General features: G+C 42.6%; 1 protein-coding gene across 1 annotated transcript; it reads left to right on the forward strand.

Annotated features, from left to right (window-relative positions):
• Nucleotides 1-254: 254 nt before the first annotated feature.
• On the forward strand, nt 255-26949 carry LOC138611416 (enhancer of polycomb homolog 1-like). Its single transcript, XM_069684508.1, has 14 exons — nt 255-683; nt 9240-9399; nt 14276-14421; nt 14596-14799; nt 16460-16608; nt 16796-16943; nt 17108-17272; nt 18047-18136; nt 18549-18697; nt 19073-19509; nt 22155-22276; nt 22362-22500; nt 23491-23872; nt 25276-26949. Exons 1-14 carry the CDS (start codon nt 531-533, stop codon nt 25346-25348), a joined length of 2517 nt encoding a protein of 838 aa, XP_069540609.1. The 5' UTR covers nt 255-530; the 3' UTR covers nt 25349-26949.
• The last annotated feature ends 651 nt before the right edge of the window (nt 26950-27600 follow it).

The raw sequence follows: 27600 nt of genomic DNA on the forward strand, positions 1-27600 counted from the left end.
TATTTGTCTCCTTAGTGTATTTATTTAGTATGTTAAGATATTATATCAATTTTGTCATCCCTTATTTTATTTATTTTTGCAACATATATTTCGTTTATGTATGTATGATGTTTATGTCAATAATTTATGTGTATGTGTTGAGAGGAGTTAGTTTGCAAGAAATGCCCCCTTCCCCCCACCCCCGCAACGCGCAAGCGCTCGGGATCGTGTGGGAATGGTCGGTCCGCGAACTGGGGGTTGGACCGCTCCGAGCGAAACAGAGCAAAAGAGTTTTAAATGTCCGCCATGTTGTCCATGGCGCACTGAACCAACGGTAGGGAGCGGAGCGTTGGAAAAAAACAGTCCGAGAGAGAGCGACCAAGATCCGGGCCTTCCCCCGGCTCCGTTGGCGACGCCCTAAATACAAGCTACAACCATTCGAACGTTAGAACAGAGATAACCGCACAGAAACATCCATGAAAGCTCCACTCGGTACCGTTGTGAATATTAGGAGATCCGATAGATTTATATTGCATCTCGACTTGTGAAAAATGAGTAAATTGTCGTTTCGGGCACGGGCGCTGGACGCTACCAAGCCACTACCCGTCTTCCGTTGTGAGGATTTACCCGACCTACACGAATATGCATCCATTAACCGGGCCGTGCCGCAGATGCCTACGGGGATGGAGAAAGAAGAGGAATCGGTATGATTTAACCGTGTCAAAATGTGAAAATATATGCTTTGGTTTATTTTTTATTTTTGAATCATCTCGGGCGTCCCTCTTTTTTTTCTGCGCAAGCTTTCACAAAATGGCCGCCAATTTTCTCAGGAGAAACACGACGGATTTCAGTTGTAAACGGCTTCAATGTGGGTCATAGTGGACTGTTTGGGTAACGTGGGCATACGTTGTGTCATTATAGGATAAAATTATCGGGTTTGGTCGGCTTATTTTTGTGTGAGGTGATTTTCTGAGTACAAAGGAGTCATGTGACTTCAGCAGTTCCGACATTTTGTCTCGTCTGTCAGGATGGGGCCTTGTGTTGGCGTAATTGCGAAGCACCAGGGCAAGGGGGAGCTAGTGATTTCAGATTATATGTGGCATCTGTGCTAGTAGCAGACAGAAATGTCAACACTGCTGCCATGCATTGATGAAAAACAGCCTCTGTCGTTGTGAAAAGGATATAGTGTTTGTTTTTGTTTGTATTTGCCAACGTCTATGTGTCTGTTTACTTAATTCTGACATGAACTGCTTTAATGCAGCTTCAGTTAGCTGTTAGCACTCTGTCATGTCATGGAATTGTCTACATCTGATACAGCCCTTCATGTTTATTTGTATGGAGGTTGTTGTTATTCACTGTGTGTTTATATATTGCAGCTGCTGTCCTTAAGTTATTCTAACAGGAATAACCATTGTATATACAGTAAATGCACTGGGTTAGCCGCCCTGCTTGTGTAGCTGTCAAGAGATGCATGTTATTTAATCTCCACGCCTAACCTAGAGAGATTTCTCCTTATATATTGACCTCACTTTGGGGACATGGTGGTTTTTCAGGATAGCGGCTGACACTTTAATTATCGTCTGTCTGGTTTCCTAGTGTTGACATTTTGATTTCCCAGATAAGAAATCTCATCCATGAACCAAATTATCTAGTGTGTGTAAATTTAAAAGCATTTTTTGGCAGATCATTTTCATAATCCAAAACCCATTGGAATATATTTTCAGGCAAGTTAGCCTTTGAGTACGGTAGATAAATAGTCTGCTTCTTGCTTTCGGTGCCTCTGACAGGGTGGTTGTTGTCTGTTGGATATAGTGTATTGTTTATAGCCTAGATTATCCCAATTTTTCTTTTAATTTATTAGGAAACAGATGTTATTTTTGGTCCCCAAAGCAAGAAATATGCTCATGTTTTGTAGCTTACCCAGCAGCCTTGACTGATAGTTTAACATAAAGGCAAGTAAACAGGGAATATCACAACTGTAGTTATTATTTGGAAGTGATTTTGCAGCCAGTCTGCCTCCCGGCTCCTGTGAACGCTTGGTGTCAGGGGTTCAGTGTGTCAGATGGCACAGCAGGCTGGCAGACCAGCAGCACGTGGCGCTCAGGAGGAGATCAGGGCAGCGGGAGGAAGTGGAGGAGAGGGAGGAGGATGGGGCTGCTGTCACTTCAAAGTCTGTGCTGTGCTCAGCTGGAGTGCTTGGGTTATGTAAGAATCATATTATCATAAGAGGTAGGCCAAGGTCTGCTGCATGCCAACCACTCATCGTTTGGAGCTGTCTGTTTTTCAATTTCTACCTTATGTGCTGGGTGGAAATACACTTTGAGTCACTGTTGGTGGGTTAAAGTATTGTAACCCACGCTCGTTCTACATTACTGTAGACATGGGGCTGTTGTTTTTATTGTACTGAGTGTATTCTTTTTGTTTTGCGGGCCTCCATTGGGAATTGCATCCCCGATTCCTCACTTACTTATCAACACAGGGAACAGCTTTTGTATTTCTAGAGATATACTTGACCTACAAAGCTTGCCACTGCCTCAACCACACACAAACACTCAATGTTCAGTGGTTAGCAGGGCGAGCGTGTGGTGTCCCAGTGCTTAGCTTATCGAGGGCTTTTAACTGAGCTGTTGAACTTGCACCACAAAGCAACTTGTAGATGCAGGCCTTTCTGCATGCTACTTTTAGCAATCCTTGTTTGAACTGTTGTTGTTGTTGAGCTAAAGTAGCATATCCAGCCCAGCATATGGTTTTGTAATTTACAGGCGGTGTGTTTGTGTGTGTGCAGCGTGGCTTCATTCACCGAAGTGCCGTCATCGCTGAAAACTCCCTGAGCACGTGCAGCTTGTTTGTTTTGGGCCAGCCACTTTGTCTTGTGTGTACGTTTGGGTGAAAGTGAGGTCAGTGTCTGCGGCCCTGGTGGGAACCCACATGCATCTGTTGTGTTTGCCTCTTTGCCAGACACAGTTCTTGTACTCACAAACACACAGACGGACGGACAGACGCGCACATTCTGGCAGGCCCCCAGTTTCTCACTGTGTGACCTTGCTGGCTGTGAATGTGGAACATTTCACCTGTCCAAAGTCTCTGCAGCCTGCATGCTGTGAAATCGAAAGTTGCGTTTGTCAGCTCTTTACCCTCCTGCTTTTTCTTTCACTGTTGACAGTTCTGTGTTGATGTGTATGTGGGCAGCGTGGGAAATTAACATCAGCCTGCAGGCAGGTTTTTGAATCCAACTACACTGCAGGTCTGCCAGCGAGGAAAGCCTCAGCTGGATTTAGGAATTTGGAAGACGACAAACATCCTGTTATTGATTTCTTTGTTTCGCTCAATTAGTCCGACTGATATGGTTCGTTTGACACGACCAATTTTAGAGGGGACAATTCTCCAGTTACTAATGTTGCGACCAATATAGTTTCTTTTTTGACGGAGGGACTGTCTGTATAATTTTTTTTCAGCAGTATGACATGAAAAGGTACTCAGAAGTCTCATTTCTTAAACACACAACTTAAAGAATATGTCTGCTTAGCTGTGATGCTCTGCTCCTATGTGCTGCAGACAGTCCTGAGAGTAGTGTATTTCGATATCATTGTTTTCTGCATAATGTTCATTAAAATGGTTAAATCTGTGTACATCAGAAAACGCTTGCATATATATCTGTGGTCTGCCAATATCTAGCGATGAATCGGCTGGACTGTAATTGTGATGTAGAGCTGTATGAATCTGGCAATACTGTGGTTACTGTTCAATATATTGTAATACTGTAAGCCTGTTTAACAAGGAAAACTGTCATAGTACATCCCACCATTTCCATAAAATCTGACCGGAAAAGGAGTTCAGTTAACATTTTTTTTATTTAAAAAAAAAATTGCAATCAGAACAGTGGGATCTGCATTTGTATAGGCCTATATCAAAGTCCGTTTTCAGAGCACTACTTTTTGTGCGATCTCTGCAAAGAATTTACCTTTTCCTAAAAGAAAAGAAAATCTTTGCACCTAAAATATCACAAAGCACAATATGCATAGAGCCGGTTAAGAGTAACTGACACAAGTAGTTGGTAAGGCAAAAAGTAAAGTTTGAAAAGCTTATTTTACCACGTAGACAATCCTTCTACTTTACACTACATGCATTATTAATGAGCAGAATGGAAAGTTTCTTAATTTATGGTCGGTTATACTTTAGGCAGAGTTTGAATCAGCCACAGCCAAAAGTGTATTCTGGTGGTTGCCATTAAATTCCCATCGGACTTGTGCTGGGTGTTTAAAAAAACCTACGAAGCGCATAAAAACTGCTTTTGCACTGCAGCTATGCATCCCTCGACAGCCCTACCGAGCATCCCCTGCGGCTGTCCATCATGTTAAGTGGCATTTACAGTGTCTGGGACAGTAGCCGTCAGAGGCGAGACTGGCGGTGGTGGAGGAGGCTCTGGCAGCCTCAGCAGACTTGACAGTGATCGATGTGGTCATTTTAGAAAGGCTATTTCTGGACTCCTGTGTGTATGTGTGAGACAGCAAGAACGAGAATGAAACTGTGTGTGCGTACGTGTTAGGGCACAAGCTAATGCTCTGTATTCTGACCGTTCACCTCAATCTTGCTCTATTTATTCTCAGGCAAACGGCCACGGCTGGGAAAGTAAACAAACACATTGCTTGATTAGGTTTGGCAGCCGACGTGTTTCTGCTCAGGGCCGTTTTGATTTTATGAGTTTTCCCCTCATTGTGGAGAGGCCCGAGGAAGTTAATGCGGGGGTTTGGGCGAATGCTAGGGGGATGATTCAGTGGGAAAAGAACACGAAGGTTACGCAAGCGTACATGCACAGAGGAGGTCAAGATAAATGCTACAAATAGGTTAAATATGTTAGACTTTTGTACCAGGGAATGCATCCGAAGTGCTCGTCAACAGCAACTTCTCCAGCTGAGGGAGCAGCTATAACCACAGAACAGCTCGACAGAGCACATGGCGCTATAAATGTAAAATAAAACCATTTGCCTTGGGTGTAGACGATGGTTATCCCCAAAAGTCCAAATGGTGTTAATGAACACGGTGCTCTGGGACACAATAAAAATGATTTAATGTAATAGACTGAAACGCCACAGATAACTAAACACATAATAGTTTACTGGAGGTTACACATTCAAAAGTTAACTTCTTTGTTTTTGGGGGGTAAAATACTACGTACCCGCCTGTCTGATTAGAAAAATATCTCTTTGTTATATTGTTTCGTTATTGTGCATGCATCTCCTGTGCAAGGAAATTGATGCAATGTTTTTACTGTGGCCCTGCGCCTAGTCCATCTAAGAGATGTTGTCATGCGAGATCATGTTTTCTGTATGGATTGCTGGATGTACCATGTCCGATATCGAACAAATACAACAATACACTACGCTTTTTAGCCATAACCTTTTAGTAATAGAAAGTGTAACTGTTTCTCTCATGTTTGTAATGGTGCAGGTAATGTGACTTGTGTTGTCTAAATCAAGGCTGAATTAAAACGAAAGATGCATCGTATTTCAAGCTGAAAATCCGTCCATGGCTCGTCAACATTGAGTCTTGGCTTGTAGATGGATGAGCTGCTTTTCTAGTCTGCATGCAGTGTGTTGTATGAAATAATGCATGACTATGGATTATATGTAGCATTAAAGCCTGCGTTGAATGAATACTGATTAGTGTCTGCAAAGTCCAGGTGAAAGTGTCATAAAGCATTGAAAAGCCTGCCTGCTTGTCCTGTTACAAAGACATCGATCTGTTTTCTGCAGCAATCAGCTGCAAAGCTGTACACTAACCTGACGTAACCCAGTGAAAACAGTTTGTCGTCCTTGTTGCTTCTGGCTTCGTGTGGTGCCAGAGGAAGCTCACATTAAAACAAAATCCAACTGACATTAAGCACTAAGCTGTGACGACCTATAAAACCAGCTTATATAAATGTTACAGTAGCAAACTCCATATTGCTGTATTGGGGCTGCCAAGTCGAGTCAAAGCACGACCGGGCTACCAAATGATACTGATAAAAGCGTTTGGATACTGTCTGTTGTGCTGTTGATCTTTTGATTATATTGATTGTATAAGGGCTTGGAGTGGCTTTAGCAACCAACAATAAATGCAAGAAATGTGTGCATTTCAAAATAAGAGTTATTGTTGGGCGAGTGGAAGTTCTTGTTGATGCAAAGCCTTCTATAAAGTAGGGGTGGGAATCGCAGGGTTACTCACGATACGTGGCCCAGGATGACAATAATATCACAATACAGTGATTCTGTGATATATGATATATTGCAAGACAATCCTATAATGATACATCACAATATCTGATTATCGTCTTCTTCAGCCAATCCTTCAGATAGCAGGGAAATCTGCTTGGAGTGCAATATATCCGCCAGTCTAACAATCATTTCATTGCCCGAATCAGGACGATGCATTGCATCAGTGTCATGTTTAAAACATCCAGCAGTTACTGGGGTGATGAATCCAAATACTTTCCTCTTTCAAACACCTGCATGGAAATGCAGCTGTGAGGAGAGATTGATCTGGGTGATGATATGCATGCTTGTGAATAGGACTGATTTATATGTGAGCCGCAGAATCATTTACAGATGCCTTAGCACATTCGCATTCAATCCCAATTGTATTAGATTTGAAGGATGATTTGCATCGATGTGATGAGCCATTGCCATAAAGGGCATTTCATTCATTGGGTTTCCTGTGTGGGTATTTTACCTGGATATGGTTTGTTAAAGGTAATTCCACAGCATCTTTTATCATGCATCTATTGTGATCTAAAATCAAACTGCACATACTGGGAAAGATTTTATTGATATTGCTTATTCCATTTTTGTAAATTCAGAGTTAAATTTTAGTGCTTCATGCAGCCAGGCAACCATCACAAATTCATCCTATAAGTCCTTGTGGAGGTAATCTGAAAAGCTGGCCAGTATTGAGGCAGGACAGATGCTTGTATACGAGGTAATGCAAGATAGTTGATGCAGTATAGCCTGTGTATAAATGGTCACAGTTGATGTGAATCAGAAGCAATGACTTAGGCTATTTTCACTCCGCTTCGTCTCATTACTTTTGCTACGTTTGAGTTTAGTATCCACACACCTCCAGGGTTTTAGGGGCCATGAAGCCCTTAAAAAACACTGCTAACCCCGATGCTGTTTGAGAAACAGACAAAAATAAATGATGACATTGATTTGATGTTTATTGCTAACGATCCCTTTTCCTGAAGTAAACAAATGTCTTCCTTTGCTAGATGCGTTTAACTCAAAATGAATAGCTTATCAAAGGTTCTGCTGAACGTGTTGTCTGTCTATGCTAGCTGCTGTTGTGTACCCAGTAATGCTATTACTGCCTTCATGCACAGAATGCGAGCTATACTTCGAGCACTTACCGTGTGCAGCGGTGTTGTCAGCCCTCCATGGAGCACTGCTGTTTCGAGTTAGAGAACCAGTACCTGTTTTGTTTACCAAAGCCTGACATGCCCAGTGTACATGAATAGTCATGCCATGTGTTTTTAAAGTTAATATGGATGGTGTTTACTTTTGAAACTTTGCTCATGTGCTCGTTTGGACGGCAATCATTTCAGTTTTAAATACTCTTGTGGATGTAGAATTGAGTTTACTGCAGGAGAAGCATTAGGCCACATGCAGTTGACATTCTCAGAGATACAGCAGTCTGAATTTAATGAGGTCTGCTTTGTTGCCTAACTCTGAATGAAGCCCTCCGATACCTGTTGATGTTGGATATCCTCCTCGAAGTTTGCACATGTCTTACACAACAGTGACCGTGTCATGACAGGCTCATAATGGTTGTTTTGGCAGGAGGGGAAGTCAGTTGAGCTCACACATTGTCACACTTCTTTATTTCAGCGCACATACATACTCATTTCTTTTTTGACTCATCCATTTGCACGGTCTACCTTCCTGAGGCACAGACATCTCCCCCCTCCCTAGCTACTCTACTGTCTCTGACAGCCGCAGGGAAAACAATAAACACACACCTTCTCCTGAGAGAGTTGCTGTACGAGGCCGGGAGCACGCTGCCTTGTTGACAGACTGCCTGCCAGTGGCTCAGCGCCCGGCTCTGAGGCCAAAGGCTCTACTACTACGACTGACTGGGACTGTGCAGACGAGCAGCCCGCCAGCAAACCAGTTAGTCAGCCATCCAGCCTGTCTGCCTTCCCTCCTTCGGGGACATTAGCCCTCAGCAGGCTTGGCAGCAGCGCCTCTCATCACACTTGTAGCGGGTAGATAAGGCCAACTGACAGAGCGTTGGTGACAAACGATGTCCCTCAGTATTTGTACTGTAAAGGTGACTGAGATCAGATTATGGGTTCACTTTTGTCTGTACATGTCAGTTTAGGCCTCATATGTAATCACTTATGACAATGAAAATCTCAGTTAAATGCAAATACATACAGATTGAATATTCAAAGGTCCTTCTGGCTGTGCGTCTTACGCATGAACTTTGATATAACATTCATGTTTTTCTTCCACATGATGTTTTTATTGTCTTATTGTCTGGATGCCAGATGTTGCCTAATGTGTAACTGGATAACTTGAGTTTCCTCCCACAATTCAGTTTGCAGGTGTATGTTTGGCTTGTATCGACATGAGTCAGTTCGTAATCCCCCCCCAGCATACAAAGTTTAACAGGCTTGCTATTACATTTCTGTTTGGGAATGTTTTGATTTGTCACGATAGCCTCGTAAATTGGACTTTGAAGTTGTGAACTGTTTTCTGCTGAAGCCATGTTTGGATATTCGACCTCTTCTTTTTGAAGGACCAAATCTGTTCTGCATTATTGTCGATATTGTGACTGCGAAATTAAATGCAATGTTTGCTTGATTGCAGTTGAAATAAGTAGTTTATGATGCTGGAGAAAATGGTCACACGCAAAAGTTGGAACCTGTCTGTGGGCTTTTGAACTTCTTTAGCACATGGATAAACAGGTTCAATCAAGCTTTCATTCACTGATTGGCTTCAGCTTTGAAATCACTAGCTCACACACAGCTTCTGGGGGTTGGTGAGTCCCTGTTGTATCTATGCAGGCTAAACAGCCCAATGCTTACTATTCATGGCAGAGCTGTCGTATTGGATAATCTTGTACCTAATGAAGTGGTCGTTCTTTTCACTTTTATGGCATCATCTTTCTTTAATCCAGTGTTCATTGTAATGAATTCTGTTTGAGCTGTATTTAACCGCACAGTTAGTACATGACCTCCGGTCCTCAGCATTCCAGGTGTCTCACCTCCCTCTGTCTCCCTGCAGGAACACCATCTCCAGCGGGCCATCTCTGCACAGCAGGTGTATGGCGAGAAGCGGGACAACATGGTCATCCCGGTCCCCGAGGCAGAGAGCAACATCACCTACTACGAATCCCTCTACCCTGGGGAGTACAAGATGCCAAAGCAGCTAATTCACATACAGCGTGAGTGGGCTTCTCTAATGGCACATGTGTGATGCAGAATGCAGAGGAAATGAGTTGGATGAAACGGTTTAGGGACCTCAGTTGATCCATTAGGTTGAAATGGCTTTTCCCTCATTATTTTGAAGGCAGTAAATGATACTCAAGGGCTGTTGATCGAAATCATAAGTGGCAACTAGTAGAATTTTCCACATTAGTGTACTTATTTTCATGCTTTCCTATTTGTAAACATCAGTTTAGACCTGTATTATTGATTAGATTAACTTTTGGACTATAAAGGAAAGACTTTCTGACTTCAGACTGAAATTACTTTTATCTGATGTGGCGTTAAAGTGAAACAGTTAACAAAGATTGCACTCCACCAGTTTGCCTGTAGGACGCTCAGCTCAGAATTTTGTCAGTCCAGCTGAATTTGGCAGGTAAATACAAGGCTTTGACTATTACCGTAAAATCAGGAATATAAGACGATTAATAAAAATGTGCATACAAGTTATTTCAACGCTATTTTAATTTATTTTAATTTAAAACGCATTCAAAACACACATAAATTACAGCTGTTTTCGCCACATCGAGTTTGCAATCCTGCTAGTGGTAGCTGAGCTACGGTAACGTTGATTGTTGTGAGGGTGGCGGCTGCAATGGCGATCGTGACCGTGACGAGGCATTAGAAACAATCAAGTTAGTTTTCCTCGCTTAAAACAGCGGAGAAAACAGCACTGCGGCTTATTGTAAATAGGAGACATTGTAGCGGCTTGGACCCAGAAACAGTTTAATGAGAAGGTGTGACCACTTAACAACCGGATAGTGCCATTGTTTGGGTCAAATACCATAACACAATAACATACCTCTCTGCATTTTCTGCTGGTACACTGGTCACACCAGGACACAGCATTAAAAGTGCTTCTTGTACACCAAATTTTACAGTAGTTGTCCTACATCAGCTTACATGAGTCTCATACCTTGAAGGCACACGGTCACAAGTGCCAGCTGTCCACTAGACGTTAAAACATTTCCAACCAACTACTTTTTAAACTTGTTTTTAACTATAGTTTTATCCAAATGAGGCCAACTTGTTAGATAGGTTAGTAGCAGTAGCTCAGTTCACAGCCCCTGACGATTAAGGGACATGGCACTGCTATATCATTGCTGAAATCACAGACCTCTGTTGATAATACCAAAGAATCCTTACTTAAAAACAAGCTGATCACCACCATAAGCTAGTTGTTCCTCTGCCAGTGGCCCCTCTGATGTCTGCCAAAGAAGAGCGTCTGAAACGCACTGATTTTATATGGAAGAAGCTTTATTCAGTTTTAAAACGGGTTTGTTGTGGAGAGGAGGAGACTTCTGAATACGTTTACAGCCTGCCATGCGGTTGCTCCTGCATTCCTTTGTGTACTATGACGCCACAAAAGTTTTTAGTTTGGTTTTCTTGACTGATAAATTAAAATGCGACTTTTTGGGGGGCAGCCGTCATTGGCTGCTGAAAGGGTAATAAAATGTTTTTAGTCCGATCACATCACCGGCCATTGGTAGTAAAGGAGGTCTGTTGTTTCTGATGGCTATTCATCCTTTTAATGGCATCAGGCATGTGTTTTTATGAGCTTTTTCTGGCTTGTCATATGTTTGTCAGAATAAATGAGTTTGTGAGATTGCCTCGTTCAGTAATGATATCAAAGGAAAATGAGTTCGCCAGATTGCTCGGTTCAGTAACCGCGTCTGTCACAAGTGGTTGCCGTGATTGTTTCTCAAAGGGAAGCAATTAGCTGAACTCTAAACAGAGACACTGTTATCAGCTGAAATGTTTGGTCCTGTCGAAATGCGTTTGAACTAATTTCAGGGTTTCCTGTGAGGCCCGGACAGTTTGAAGCGTTTAGAAATTCAGTATTGGTCATTTCAAGGTCTGAAAAGTTTCGTGTTCGTACCGAAAAATGAAACCTGTGGCCTATTTGTCTGTTGCTTGATTGTGAGTGTGCAGTACATTGACATTTTACAAGGTGACAGTTGATCAAACAGGAATATGTAACTTTTTAAACTGCAGAACTCGTCGATATCACCTATAACTGCACTTGGGTGATCAATCGTGCCGCTAAGAGTCTGATCAATAACAATATGTCCCGTCTGTCTTGAAGGCGGCTCAATATGAAAGCCAATTTTGCTTTAATTAAATCTTGTCTGAGGTTATTATTTTAAAGATGAAGCGGCACATACTTGGTCTGTACATAGTCTTAATTGTACTTACAGTTGAAGCCAGATTAATTTGGTTCCTGCAGCGATGTTGCTGTGAGACGCTGCAGAGTTAGGACACAGACATTCAGAGAGTTTTGAGGCCGTTGTTGGGAACCAGAAAGATGGAGTAACTTTAAATTAGCCTGGTGTGGGTTGACATGACCGTCTCACCCGTCAATGAGGCTCCAGAAAACTAAAAAATGTAAGTGGATAGCTGCATTTTTTTTGTCCTCCGTCCATAATTTGCTCCCACTAGACCATTAGGAACGGGCAGAGCGTCACATTTTATGCCTCATCTAAAATGATGCAGACAAATCTTTGACCTGCAGAAGAATTCAGTGTGCATTATTTAGCTTTTAAATACAGGCTCCATTAACTTCTCCTTTTTAAAGTTTCAAGTCAGCGTGTGATTTCAAACTCGACACAACAAAAAAAAACTGTTATTCAACAGTAATGTCTGTTAGTTCCCTTAGTTCCTTATGCTTTCAGATGTCTGAAAGGTCAAATCTTGTGTAATTATGCCTGATAATCATCGAGTGTGTCCCTAACCTAAGGACCCAACAGATGCTGGCTGTGCTGTACTCTTTAAGCACTTATTTATTCCAGTCGACTGTGGACCATTAGCCTTTTGTAGTTTAATGATCCTCTGCAGAAAAACAACTGAATCATGGTTGTGTAAAAAAAAAATTGTTTTGACTTGGGAAGAATTTGTTTTTACGTGTTCTATAACCAAATGAATGGTCATGGCTTTGAAAAGAATTCCTCCACTGTTTCATTTCATAGTTTACGTCTGTTGCTTTTTTCCTTGGTTGTCGTCGTGTGTCTGCAGACAGTTAAACCTCTGTTTTTATTCTTAAAGCAGACAATTTGTCCGATTTATAGTTTGTGCAAAAATGTAAAATGACTGGAAACAAGCTTCTGCTGAGCTTCACAGAAGTCCAATGGGACATGCACTGTTCTTAAAGTTTGTCTGAGTTTCATAGAAGGACAGTTTAGTTAGTTGTTTGCAAAATAGTCCAAGCAAAAAGTTCCCACATTCACTGTTCGACTTACAAAGGAGCATAGGGCTGTTGCATCTCCATCAGAGTTTTGCATTAATGCCGGCTGTTAGCGGGACAATAACACCTTTCTCGCCTGCTACTTTGTTAGTATTTCAAGTCATGTCACCATAGGTTTAACCGTCTTACTTAAAGCTGCTGTTAAGTGGTGGTTTTTAACACAAAAAATCTCACCTTGCTTTCTTTAACAGTCACATGTATCACTCACTTACGATGTTTGCCCTGGGAAATGTAAACAAAGGCAGCGTGCAGTTAATCCCTTCGTCTGACACCTACCCCTCCCACCAATGGTTTCAGGCATTAGATAACTATATAACAATAATCAATCTTGTCGCTGACGATCTGGTTTGCTTTTGTAGGTCATATCAAGGCATCAGAATTGATTTCAAAACTCATCACAAGAGTTTTATACAGACAGAGACACTGTTTGTAATGTGAAAGTGCTTCATTCTTAGTTTTTAATGATTTAATCACTGGGTCCATCTTGTTTTGGAGAGGAGACCTCTGCACATAATTCAGCTCCCAAGAAAAACCTTTTGAATGATGAACGCTGAAGAGTCATTTTGAGACTCAAAGATTCAGCCGACACGATGCGAGTCGACTTGGAGTCTTCTCGACAGATGATTGAAATCCACTACTTCTAGGTGGCAGCTTTACTGTAGGACAATGTTCGTTTCATGCGTCAGCTTGCATTTCAATATTCAATGTGTATCAGTGCTGATAGCCTTTTAATCAAAACACTTTATCATAAAATGAATTCCAAGCATTATCTGCTGTGTAGGAGGAAACCATGTCTCTGTGTGGGCACAGTGTCACTGAGTAGAGAATGTACTGTACACATCTCTGTGCATTGGTTATGTGACGGTGAACACGCTGACTAGAAGTCTGTAAAAAACACTCAGGAAGTAGAGTGCCCTTGAAAATCTTATTTCTGAGCAGCCACCTGTGTATGTGGGGCACAGAACCTGCCAATACAGTTCATTTAGAGTTCCATGGTATTCATTAGCATCTGTAGCCTGAAATGATACTTTGATGTCTCTCTGTAATTCAAAGTTTAAAAATGAGTTCTGGTGCGCCTTCCTGCAGCTTCAACAATCACTAAAAGTTAAGCTCTGTAGAAAGTCTGCACTTTTCAAAGAGGTTTTCGAGCAGTGACGTTAAGTGAACCTGGCTGGAAGCCAACTAGATACTGTTAAATAATGCTGCATGCGGTGCCTTCACTCATTACCAGACCAATTAAGCTGAATTCTGACCTTCAGTGGTCAGTCTGCTGTGGAGCCGGAGTAGGGAGGTCATGTTCACCTGATACCTTTTGAAGTTCTGTGTCAAATTAATTCATAAATGTCCTATTTTTATCTTTTATTAAAACACACTAACAGACAACCTAGACACCGTAATGGTCACCTTTTTAAAAGTTAAAACTTTATTGGCAGTACCAAAGTCTTATCTGAATATGGACATTACAAAAGAAGTTATCAACACTTGAACAAGGGAATTTATTTAGTCTTTTCATGGATCTCAAATCTGTAATGTTCTATTATACCATGGACCTGTCAGTGTTTAAAGTCTGTTTCCTTTCCCCGGCTTCCTCACAGCTTTCAGCTTGGATGCCGAGCAGCCAGACTACGACCTGGACTTGGACGACGAGGCGTTTGTCATCAAGCTGAAAAAGAAGATGGAGATCAGCTTCCTGCAGTTTGAGGAGATGATTGACCGTCTGGAGAAAGGCAGTGGACAGCAGGTCTGTACTGTTCCTCTCCAGCTATAAAGACAGGCCCATTCAATACATTACAGACCAATGAGCTTTGAAAAGATACATGTAAACCTTATAAATGCCTTCAGTAGCAGATTTGTCACCCTTACCAGTGTGGAAATGCATCTTATTCATAAAAATGTAAATGTCTGTATTTTGCAGCTCGTAAGCCTTCCGGAGGCCAAACTGCTGCTGAAGGAGGACGACGAGCTCATCAAGGAGGTCTTTGACTACTGGAGCCGCAAGAGGAAAAGCAAAGCCAACGCTCTCATACACAATGTGAAGCAGGAGAAACGGGACGGCTCCAGCACCAGTGACCCCTACGTGGCCTTCCGACGGCGCACTGAGAAGATGCAAACCAGGAAGGTCGGTTGTCTTTACCCTCTGGTGTTTGTATTTGGCTGTTGTTGACTTCATACCTTCTATCTCTGTTATTTTGAGGTAAAATGCTGACAAATATAAAAATCCTGTGACTCACCGTAAAATCTGGAATATAAGACGCCGTCTGTTTTCGGGGGTAACGAGGGAAAAAGGTTTTCTGTAGCTATTTATTAATAAAGACATGTATGCAAGTTATTTTAACACCATTTAAAATTATTTTTATATAAAACACATTCAAAAAACACACAAATTACAGCCTAGCATCTGTTGTCGCAATGTCGAGTTGGCAATCCTGCTAGCTACCAGTGCTGTAGCTAGCGGTAGCGTGGTAACGTTGATTGTTGGGAGGGTGGCGGCTGCACAGGCGATCATGACGGTGCGTGTCCGCGACAGAGCTTAGCGACAATCTAATTAGCTTTCCTCGCTTTAAACAACGAGGAAAACACAAAACGGCACAGAATGGTTTTATTTTCAGGTCTGAAGCAGACAGTTGTAAGTTACATATTTAACACTCGGCTACATTTCAGAGAATTTCAAATCTTGTTATTGAGCCTTTTTAATGTATACCTTTTAAAGGGCCGCGCATGACGTTAGCTGCCTATTGACAGCTAAAGCTATAATGAGTCTGAACGTGTCCAATCAACAAGCAAGGAGCTGAACATTTTGGTTATTTATTTCAAAACATCACACAACTGTGCTAGTAAAATACTTACTAAATCCAAAGGGCAGAGACCAGCCACGTCGTCCTCCTCTGTCCTTCAGCCACTTCCTGTGTCCGCTATTTCAAACATTCTTGTGCCATATACAGTCAGTTAATAATTAATGACCTGAATTTGACCTCCCAAAACTCCCAAACCCTTAGAGGCCAACGTAAACTTGGTCAGTTAATACTTTTCTTATTGATTAACATTTGTTCAACTATTAAGAGCAGTCCTAATCAGTAGAAATATGGCTACACTTGTGGACAAAGAAGTCGTGCATTCTCATATCTCTTTGCTGGAAGTATTTTCTCATATTAGACAGAGATGGTTCTTTCATGCAACAATTCTAACACAGTTGCATTTCATTTCGTCACCATCTCTTGTGAAGTCTGGAGATGTAGACATAATAGATTTTCAATGCCTGACCCTAACGGGCACCTTAGCCGTGATCAATGAACAGCATCGCATCGGCACATCTTTTACTGATGCGGCTTGTTCCAACAGAATAAATCGGAGGGCAAAGAGGGAGATTTAATGATCTTTTAAATTGGCCTGTATTTGTCTGCTCAGTAAGCTGAGCTTCTCTGAGATGGTGATTAATGAAGGTGAAATGTTTAATGAGCTTATGGTTCATTTGGGACGAATCTAAAGATCACAGTTTCTTAAATACAAACAGAACTATAGAGCATGATCCTTCTGCTAAACATAGTGCAAACAGCCCTTTGTAAAGGATATATATGACACCAAGTGGTCATCCGAAGAATTAACTTTGATCTTTCAACTTCCATGTTTGATCCACATTAAAAAACATCTAAACAAGTTAGTATAAATACAGATTTAAGTTTAGAATTACTTTGTTTCTAAGTGACTGAATAAGGTTCTGTTCAGCTTACGTTACAGGTTGCTTTTAGTAAGTTGTTTGTACTTCTTCCTTCAACCCTCAGAACCGTAAGAATGACGAGGCGTCCTACGAGAAGATGCTGAAGCTACGCAGGGACCTGAGCCGGGCGGTCACCATCCTGGAAATGATCAAGAGGAGGGAGAAGAGCAAGAGAGAGCTGCTGCACCTCACACTGGAGATCTTTGAGAAGAGGTGAGTCTCCCTGCGGTTCTGCACACACATGATGACTGTACAGAATGAGACAGAAAGCAGTCAGACAGCAGGCCGGCAGGATGGAAAAAACGGAGCGGTCATCCAACTTGTTCCTTTGAAACTGAGATGAAAGAACATTACATAATTTGAAATACTTTCTCTGATGATTTTTCCCTCTCTTTATCAGAAACGTCATGTCAGACTACGGTGGTGAGGTAATGGCAGAGGTGTTGGCTGAGCGGGCGCTGGTGAGGCCGCAGATCATTCCCCTGGTCCCCCTCACCAACCAGTACCGACACCAGGACCACATAGACCTCAAGGACTACAAGTCCAAGGTGAGGCTCATCATTAAGAACACGATTCAGACTGGATTATTTGGAGAACGTGTGAGAAGTTTCTCTTTAAATATCTGATAACAGATTTAATGGAAGGAATATTTTAAGAGCTCTGTGCGAGATAAGTTCGGTGCTCATGAGTTACCACTTCTTTCCACCTTCAGCCCGAGAAGACGGAAGTTCCCCGGCAGAAGAGGAAGTATGAGAAGAAGCAGAAGGTGTTGCCTCTGTCCTCGGGCGCCGCCCACCATCAAGGTCCTGTTGTCTTCAACGCCAAGGACCTAAACCAGTACGACTTCCCCAGCTCGGACGACGAGCCCTTCTCCCAGGTACAAACACAACTCTTGCAACACAGGCAATGATTCATGCCAAACCAAGCATGCTGTTTACACCAACCATGACAGCCTGTGTCACAAAATGAATCATAGATCACTTATTTTATCGATAAACCATTGTCGTTGTTTCTAGTAAACATAACTCAAAAGTTAACAAAGTAGAGAAGCTATGATGTTGTGATAAGATTAGTCGGCTTCCAAGCTACATGAAGCTCATCTAGCTTGAACAGGTGAGGTATTTTAAACAATGTGGGCGCAGCAGACTACAACTTTTCCGCATACTTTAGACGATCAGTTGATAGAATTCTGAGAAACGAATGCAAGAATAACAGCGAGTAAGTTGAACTTGTGCAGTTAAATGCCATATAATCTTAGCGTACAAAGATGAGAATGACACTGACGATGTGATAGAGATATTAGGAGTAAATATATGTCCATGGTTGCAAACACCCCGGCACTAGAACACCTTTAGCTAGGGATTTAGTGTTTTGTCAAGTTTAAAATGCAACACACACTTGAAAAAACAAACTTAATTGTCTCTGTAACAACTTGTCGTTCTCACGAAGCTGCTACCTACAAAACTCTTCCCATACCTTCACTGTGAAGGTAGCGAGCTGCGCCTCTGTCTTTGCACTCTGCCCTTTGTCCCGATAAATTCGCTCAGACTTGCAGGTGGGATTCGTATTTAAACCAGAACGTCTGGCTTCGGTGTAATAAATTCTGCTCCTCCACTGGCCCTAGACTGACCTCTGACCTCTGTGTCCACAGCTGCACTCAGGCTCATCAGAAGCAGAGGAGGAGAACGACCCAGATGGTGCCTATGCCTTTCGCAGGAAGGCAGGCTGCCAGTACTACGCTGTAAGTCCTGTAGGCATCATGTGCATGTTTATAATAAAGCAAACCAGAGCTTTACTTTTACATGAAGGTGCATAAATGTCTCAGCAGTGGTGCCGTGATGATGTAGTTTTAATGGATCTTTGAAAGCAAGACAGGAACAATTATCCACATAGCGTTGTATTATAATGTGCTGCAAAAGACTTTTTGGTGTATGTCATGTAAAGATGCTGAGATAAAGACTTGGTTTCAAAGTCGATGATGTTCCAGAGCTTCGTCTTCATAGCATTTAGCTTACAATTAACATTTTCACAGTTGCCTTAGACCTCTTCACTCTGCTACCAATGCCACCTCTCAGAGATTTCGTTGATCAAAGATATCATAGCCCTACAGTAACAATGCATTGGATGACATCGAGCCTTTCCTCTGTACGCAGGCTCATCAGGACCGTGTGGGGAGCTGGCCCTGGTGTGGACCCTGGGAGGACGGTTTGGCAGAAGCTCGCTTTCGCTACAGTCTCACCACGCTCACTGTGCCGCGACGCTGCCTGGGCATGGCCCGACGACGTGTGGGACGAGGCGGCAGGTCAGTTCAGCTCCCGTTTTTCCCATTTGCAGTTCTTTCTTCCCTCTGATCACATTCACGGGTTAAATGCACCCTGTGACGGGCTTTTGCACTGCTGTGTTGGTTTTGTAGCATGTTATTGTAAGGTTTTAAGTCTCACATGTACAGGCTAGCTGCTAGCTGTTTAACGACATACTTATGTGTTCTTATCCAACTACCTTATTGAATAGTTGGTAAAGTTATTGATGTATAAAAATAAGTTCCAGCACTTTTAAGAGGGAGAGAAGAAGAACAAATGAGGGTAGTAATCTTAACTGACGTGTCCCACCCTCTAAGCACACCTCTAACCTCCTCCTCCTCCTCCTCCTCCTCCTCCTCCTCCTCCTCCTCTCGCAGGGTGTTGCTGGACCGGGCGTACACGGACTATGACAACATTTTCCATGGACTGGATCAAGAAATGCTCAACCTGCCTCTCCACCCCTCTCCTTCTACTCCTCCTCCTCCTCCACCTACAACTACTTCACGCTCGCCGGCCACCAACAAGTTTGCCAGTACCTCAGAAACAAATACCTCAGACAGAAGTTCCTCCCCTCTTTCCTCTTCCTCCCCCTCTTCCACGGACCTCAGTCAGATACTGTTGAATATAAAGTCGTGCCGATGGAGGCACTTCAGACCACGGACACTACCACTACACGAGCTGGACAATGCCCACCCGCTATTCAGGAAGTTGAGTCGAGGTCTGAAGCGCTCGGTCTTGGCCTCCGCAGCCGGGGGACAGCCCTACGGCTCTCAGCGCCCGGCGAGGGTCGTCCCTGCACCTACACCCACTGCTGGTAAGAGGACTGGAAGACAGACACGATACACTTCCCTCATTGTAGCTTTTGGTTGAAGACCAGCATCAAAAAACGTTGGATATCTTTGCCCTGGTTGTATTCAGCCATGCCAAGATGTTGGGCTTAATTTTGCTCAGCTCCAGAGGTTTCTGCTCCCAATTCTTAGGGATGATTCCTGTGCAAATAATCCCAATGTAAACAGTTTGCCAGGTCCATGGATATGAGACGACTAGTTACTGTTTTTAAATATATTTACTGAATCGTGCAGCTCGGGCTGCACAGTAAGTCCTAAAAATACAATCTCAGATATTTACACAACACTTTTAATTGATTTTCTGCTGCTAGCGTTACCTGCTTTTTTCAGCAGGTGTTTTTGGGCTGCTATTGTCTTGTGAAACCCAGCGCCACAAACTTCTGCATGTGTGCTGTGTGCCTCTGTTTGAGGTGCTGGAATATATGAGTCCTGCTGCTGCTTTTGTTTGCCACAGGCTTTAGACAAACTTTACAGCAGACAGTGGTGTGTCCTCGCTTTTATTAGCGCATGATGCCATGTTGACATTTGACTTGTTCTGAGGTCGAAGGGAAGCGGAGACGCCTCTGTAGCTTACTTGCTCAAATGTATTGATTAAAATCATCCAGCTCGTCTTGATTGTTTTGGAGAGGGGACGCAAAAGACTGGATACATAAAACTCTGACCCGTATGCATCTTGAATAATTTCCTGGCTGGATCGTGGCTGATTGCTTCCTTCTGACCTGCTGTGTCTGGTTCATTGTTAATTTGTTGACTGGGAGTCTTACAGTTGGAGGCCCAGTGTCCGCCCTGTCCTCCGGCTGCAATGTGAAAGTTTTGTTGTGCATCATGTTCCTGGCTGCTACTTGGCATTCAGATTGCTTTTCCTCCTCCCACCCCGCCCAGTCCACCAGGTGTCAATTAAAACGGAGGTGGATAAATAAATTCATGAGATGCACAGGATTTGTTTCGGGTGTGTGGAGACGGAGGCAGGGAGTGCTGAATACAAAGTAAAAGCCACAGGTTCCCGGCGGTGTTGCTGCGAGAGCAGCAGGGCGGCTGGTGTCTTGATGTTGCTACAAGCAGTTTACACGAGTTTTGCATGTTTAGATGCACATGAAAAAAAACTGCTGAAACTGGAGGCTGCAGAAATAATGGACAATGGATCATGCCGCAAACTAATTTCTGTGTTGACTTCAGTAGCGGTTAAGTCGGCAGAGAGCAGCTGTATAGGAAGTTGTAATTATAAGGTGCGGTTTTTTGATTAAACGAGACGGTGTCAGATTGCATGTAATGAGCATAGAGCGTGTTCCAGATGGAGGCGGTGCACAGAGTACGAGGCGTGACTTTCAAACACTCGGAGTGATGAGGAGCTCTGGATCCTGTGAAGTAGAGAAGTGAAAGGCTCTCAGGGAATAAGAGGATCAATATTGCACTGAGGCACAAGGCCACGTAATACCTTGAAATGTGGGAATAGAAGTTCGTAATCAATAGAAAACCTATAAAGAAAGACTGTTCTGCACAGGAGAAATAACAAGGACGTGAGTTAGACTGTGGGTGAACTCTTTCACACTAGTAACCAGGTGTCTGACAAGGTTTCTTATGCAATCTCTGTTTTCACAAAGTTGTTTAGTGCAGCCTAGCAACAATTTCTTTACTACCCAGTTTGATATCAAAGCTGAAATATTTATGGCTATCATAAACTTATATTACATGGTTACTAAAGTGCTTCTAAAGTTCACTGATTGGCCGAACTGGGCAGTAACACAATATTAATACTTACTCCAGTAAGGACTAGTGTCAGGGGCCTTCTTATAAGTTTAATCCAAAAGGGAACTGGACTCATCCAAGAGGCTTCTTCAGTAAGGGACTCACAGTTCAGTAGTAATACAAGTATTGATCGAGTGACGCTGCGTTACTGTGTTGGCAGTACGTCCTCGGTATGCTTCCTTTACGGCCGTGTTTGTATTGTTAAAATGTTTCCGTCATGACATTTGTGAGTGAAATTAAACGTCCCAGAGTTTCACGTGGAGGTGGTGTCACTGCCACACTGCCAGAGGCTGCAGCAGGTGCGGCCGAGCAATCAAACAATAAAAGCAAAAATATATCTGTGCACACATTTACGGCCACATCCTTTCACTCTTGCACAACTTTTTGCCACGCGTACGTGTCCACAACCATTATGATTGGTCCATCTGAATGGCTGAAGACGTGTTACTACCCTTGTAGAAAGGAATTTGTCTTTACGTATCTTCCTGAAGCAGTGTTATTAACTAGGGCTGCAACTTGTTTTCATTGCAGATAATCTTTGCTTGATTAATCGATGAGTTGTTTGGACTTTAAATTGTAAAATAGTAGAAGAAGCTGAGCTGAGTGGTGTTTTCCAAAGCCTAAGAATATGTCCTGCTATGTTTTGTTTTGTTGCAACCATAGAAAAGTAAAGAAATCAGAAGAAAAATGACTTTAAAGAAGCTGCAGTCAGAGAATTTGACTTAATACTTCATCACAAACTGTTTTGATAACTGATTAGTGTGATTTAATATCTGAGAACTTGTCAGTTCATGGTTGCTACCGCGTATATGATGATTTGAATCTGCTTCCAGATGAGTAACAAACTCTTGTCTCTGTCTCGCAGCTTTCACAGCCGAACAGTACCAGCAGCATCAGGAGCAGCTGGCCCTGATGCAGAAACAGCAGCTGGAGCAGATCCAGCTGCAACAGCAAGCCAACAGCACCGCCACTGCAAACAGCACACACGTCAGTATCCCACAGTCACACACACTGACCTCTGTCAGACTTGTTCTGTCATCAGTGACTGTAACCGTGTCTTTCCCACCGACAGGGTCTGGCGAATACGTTGGACCAGGCCAGCGCACAGTTCGCCGCCACGGCCCTCGTCACCGCCGACCAACTGCTGGCTCTGAAAACCAAGGAGGAGCTGGCCCTGGGAGGCGGAGTCAATGGCGTCCTCTCCCCCTCAGGTACGATAACCCCTCACACAAGCGATGTTAGGACCGGTCAGGGCTTGAGATTTGAAAGAGGTGGTTGATGGCAGAGGAGGGTATCACTCTGTTTTTGTCTTCTTTAAATGAAGCGTCTTCTTGTAATTACGTGTGACCCTCCTCTGAACACACCGAGCGCTTGCTTAATTATCCTCGTTATTTTATTTCATGGTAATTGGTCCTTTTTATTAGCTGCATTTTCCCTGTTTAATGACCATCTTTATTATTTACACCCACTTGAAACATTGGGAATGATTATTTGTTCCCCCAAAAAATATATATATAAATAAATCAACCACAAAGTTTAAAAACTAAAAGCACTTTAAATTTAAAGTGCACTTTAACCAAGTGTTGCAATCGAGTGACACTGAACAGACAAAGCAAACAATGAGGCGAAAGTAATTACAGTCCTAAAAACCCATAATGGAGTGCAGCGAAAGAGCAGATAACGGCACAAAGCAGTCCGAACAAAAACCTGCAGCAGTAAACCGCCAACAACCAGAGCCATTTCAGGCGGCAGGATTCAGGAGATAACTGAGGAAAGGACAAAATATATGGACATTTCCATTTGAGATTATTCTGCAGATGTCACACGGTGCACCAAGGATCTGTCCTTTACTGATAAAACTACTGAAAACTGTCACAACAGAAACTCTTTCACAACATTTATATTACTTAAGTCTTTGTGAGTCTTGAGAAAAGAAATGAATCAGCTCTTGCGTTAATATTTAATGACGAAGTGCATCCTTTAAACTGTGCACACATGCTTAACAACGTATTCTGCTTGATTATAAAGGATTACTATTCAGACTTGCAGCAACGTTTTCTGCACTTAGAGTTGTACTGAAGTGCAGGATCGTTCGTCAGAAAACAGTTGATAATTGAAACCTTCCATCTCCAAATCCCCCCTCCTCCACCCATCCCCTCGTCCCCTCCCCCACCACCACCCGGCCTCTTTTCACCCCTCAGGTGTCTACAAGGGCTTGCACCTCTCGAGCACAGCGTCCCCTTCTCCCGCCGCCCCGGCTCCTCCCAACATCACCCCGACACCCGCCCTGCTCCACCCCTGCACCACCACCAGCTCCACCTCCACCGCCAGTAACAACAACGGCACCGCCCACCCTGCCAACACCAATACCACTACCACCACCACTCAGGTCCTGCTGGGAAACAACAACAGCCTCCGTCTGGGCGTTCCCACCGGAAAGCGCGTCCACGCCCCCCGGACGCTGAGCGCCACCATGCCGACATCCGCCTTAAAGCTCGCCCATGCAGCCGCCACCGCCACCGCCAACTGTCAGAAACCCAAGGTCACTACGGCCGCAGCCTCGCCGCTGGACATAGTGCCCAGGTGAGAGAAACAGACACAATCAGTGCAATGATTCTCATGAACAGAAAATGTTACACAGACAGACATAGAAAAGATGAGCAAAGGGAAACTGATGAGCGTTTAGCAGATAAACGGCTGCTGGAGTTATTAAATCGATTGATTTTTACTACTTTCACACATCTGAACAGAAAGTCTGCCTTCTTAGTGTTAGAGAAATGGCTTCTCAATGGTAAAGCATTTTGTGTTCAGTGTGCAAACAGTCCAAAAACAGACAGGCTGTTTAAATTAGATTTGCAGTATAAGATGATTTAAGAAGCCGCTCACGTGTTGTGTTTTTTCTGTATCGATGTTTTTATTTGTGGGAGAGAAAAAAGGCTTCAGTTAACTGCAGCCACTCGAGCATTGATTTTTACAGGCCCCATTATACGTTTTTTACTACGTCCATATTATAAAGCAATATAAAATGCAATGCCTTTTTCCTCTGCAGGAAAAAATGGAAATTTAAAGCAGATCATTGGTTCTACTTTTTGCGATTCAGCCTGCTGTAGGGACAATTTCTCGGAAATACATTTAGGCACTGAAAAAATGCAGATGCAGGCTGCTTCCAGGGTCTGCTGGCAGGAAGTGTGGGCTATTACTCACAGCAACACAGTCAAGGGAAAAATGTATAAGAAGATTATAGCATGGACGATTACCAAAACATTTATAGGTCAACACACCTTTTTGCTCTTTTGGACAGCACTTTCAGTTTTTGTTTATCTACCGTAAAGTCTTTAATATACGAAGACAGTCTGTTTTTGTTTGTATCTCAGAGGGAATAAAGGTCATCTATAGCTATTTATTAATAAAAACTTGTATAAAAGTTATTTCAACACTATTTCAATGTATTTTCATTTAAAACACCTTCAAACACACACAAATTACAGCCTACCATCAGCGTTCATCATGTCGACTTTCCAATCCTGCTAGCTACCGGTGCTGTAGCTCAGCCTACAGTTGCGTTGATTGTTATGAGAATGGCGGCTGCACTGGCGATCATGACTGTGCATGTCCGTGGCGAAGCTTTAGCTAGATTATAGCGCCATCGTCTGGGTAAAATACCGTAACACAAAATTTAAACTTCAGCCCACTTTTTAGATGGGGAAAAAGTGTGTCTCATACACCCTATTTTACGGTAACAGCTTATTCTAAGTTGCACAAAAGGTTCGCCCCACAGCTGCTTTTTTACTACAGTAAATTACAGCTGAAACATGAGCAAGGATTGTTGTAAAGCAAGAAAAAAAGGTGAAAGTTCAGGTTATGATCAGCCATAAATCAGGTTTAAGTTTCTGCAGTGGAAAAAGGCTAATTGTACGTTATGAAACTGCTGTAACTGCTAACCTTTCCCTGCTAACTGTCTGTTTTTCTTCTTCTTTTGTCCTCAGGGAGAATCACGAACAAGACAAGCCAGCACTGAACAGTCTATCAGAGAACACAATGGCCATGGAGGTTACGTAGCCTCCCGCTCGCAGCGCGGGGGAAGCGTAACTCCTTTGTCGTCATTTTTTTTTTAGGTGCTATGCATCGTTCGTTAGTCGTGAAAGCGAGTGGTGGCGGAATGAGCACGGCAAGGCTGGGTTTCCATGCTAACTGTTTTGGGACTTAATTGCAATGCTCGTCTCGTACAAATTTTTTTTCTCTCCCCCCCATTTCCCTATTTGTTACTGTTAATAAGAGATCGTCTGTAAATTCTTAATATGGCAATTATATGTACAGTACTGCATATTTGTAATACCCCCCTCCCCGACCCCCCTGTTCTTGTATATAACATTACTTGAATACAGAATTGTTCATTTGTGATGTTTTGCACTCGAGATATTAAAAAAAGAAAATCAAAATTAAAAAGAGAAAACGACAAACTGCAACTGGTGCGAGTATGAGGTGTGAGAGTTGTACCACAGAAAAATGTATGTCATCACATGCATGGTGCGGAACCTGCTGTTTGATCTATTTATTGTGCCGTGTTTACAAAGGTTTTTTTTTTTCCCGTTCATGTTTTTTTAAAACCTCTTTTTTTTTTTATACACTGTACCCCTCACCGGTTCCCCGTGCTGTAGTCAGTGTTTAGCTAGATTAAAAAAAAGCTCTGTATTTTTTTGGATGTTGTGAACATGGCCGGGAGCTCGCCTGTTTTTGTCGGGCGTTCTTCCATGACGTTCCCATGTGTCATTTTGAATCCATGGAGATGTGCGTTCATACAGAATCAGGCGCAGGACAGTAGAAGAAGACGACAGGTGTGAATTTGTTTGTTGTAGGCATCAGTTTGTCAGTGGGTTAATCAGTTTCCACAAAGCTCTTCCATACATATATTATTCCTGAGACAAGTAACAAAACAATGGGGATGAAGACTCTCTTTCCCAGAAGGCTTTGCTGCTTCTGACTTATCTAAGCACTATATAATTTGTTTTTTTAATTGATTGATGCTGCTTTTGTATGATTTTGGTCTCTGGTTAGCACCAGACGGCTTTATTTCCTTTTTGTTTTCTCTAAAAGATAACCCCCCACCTCTCATTGTCATTTTTTAAAAGGAATATTTTTGTATCGCCCACTTTTTATTTTAAATTTTGTCACTAAAGACTTCATTCTTTTGTTACTTGTTGATCTGAAGAAGAAAAAAAAAACTAAGGGAGTAAAAAAAAATGCAGTAACTGACATTTATTATCATTCCAGCTTCTACATAATAAGGAAGAAAACATGTATGTATTAAAAAAAAAAAAAGACAGTTTTCTCTACTTTTAAAAACTCTCCAGAAGGCTGCAAGGCCATGAACCACAAGTTATCGGGTGCCTTCATTTGGGAAAAAAAGAAAAAACCTAAAAAAAAAATCGCTCTCTTCTGTGAAGAGTTTGGTACTGAACAAGGCTACTTGTAGTTTTTCTTTGTCTGTACCACAATCCCAATGCCCATTCCAATGGCCCAGTTGATTCATGAGTTTTTGTTTTGTTTTTGTAGACCCTTCCACCACACACACACACACACACACGCATACACAAACACGAGAAAATACTAAGGATCCTCTTGAATTGTCACAAAATGAAATAAAAATCCAGGGCATTATGTGTTTCGACCATCACGTGTCGTTTTTTGTCGTCTTTGTCTTAAATGTATTTTTTACATTGAATGCAGAACAGTCACATTTCCACACAAAGCAGCGAGCACATTTAGGGTCCGATCAGATGGAGCGCGTTTTGCAGGCTGTGTAACGCGAGGTGCCTTTTTCGTTGAAGCCTAGGGTGAAAAAAATGGAGCAGCTTCCTGCGCTTTCTTTAAAACTGTTCTTAAGGCAACCACCGAATAATTAGCTGTCATCAACCTAACCGTTATGTTGTAAATTGACAGAAGGCCCGCCCCTCCTTTCTTCCAATTGGATACAGTTTTTTTCAACTCAAGGCGCTCCTAGCGTTGCCTCAAGAACACGAGGCGCTCTGCAAAAACTGTCCCTCATTGTAAACAACTACAAAAAAAGCTGCTGAGACACGTTCTGTCTGATCCCTTGGGCTGCATTCATACTGCAGCTAAAAGTGTCCCAATTCCCCATATGGCACAGATCTGATTTTTGTCAAATTGGTGTGAACAACAAAAAGTTGCATGATGCATTTTATTTTAAATTCGGAGCTGTGCTTCTTGAATATGTGGTACTAAATCGGAATCCTAAACGTGCAACCTGAATGTGACAAATGTTCCACGTTCCCTTGGTAATGTGCAGATTC

This window comes from Semicossyphus pulcher, unplaced genomic scaffold (assembly GCF_022749685.1).
Source record: "Semicossyphus pulcher isolate SPU_LCO1_2020_fin unplaced genomic scaffold, fSemPul1.0.p SCAF_7, whole genome shotgun sequence".
In the NCBI taxonomy this organism is placed as follows: Eukaryota; Metazoa; Chordata; class Actinopteri; order Labriformes; family Labridae; genus Semicossyphus; species Semicossyphus pulcher.

Coding starts and splice junctions, on each gene's coding strand:
- LOC138611416 (XM_069684508.1), top strand. CDS start 531: ATGAGTAAATTGTCGTTTCGGGCACGGGCGCTGGACGCTACCAAGCCA. Junction 14,800..16,459: donor AGAAGATGCAAACCAGGAAG/GTCGGTTGTCTT, acceptor TTCAACCCTCAG/AACCGTAAGAATGACGAGGC. Junction 18,137..18,548: donor CAGGCTGCCAGTACTACGCT/GTAAGTCCTGTA, acceptor CTCTGTACGCAG/GCTCATCAGGACCGTGTGGG.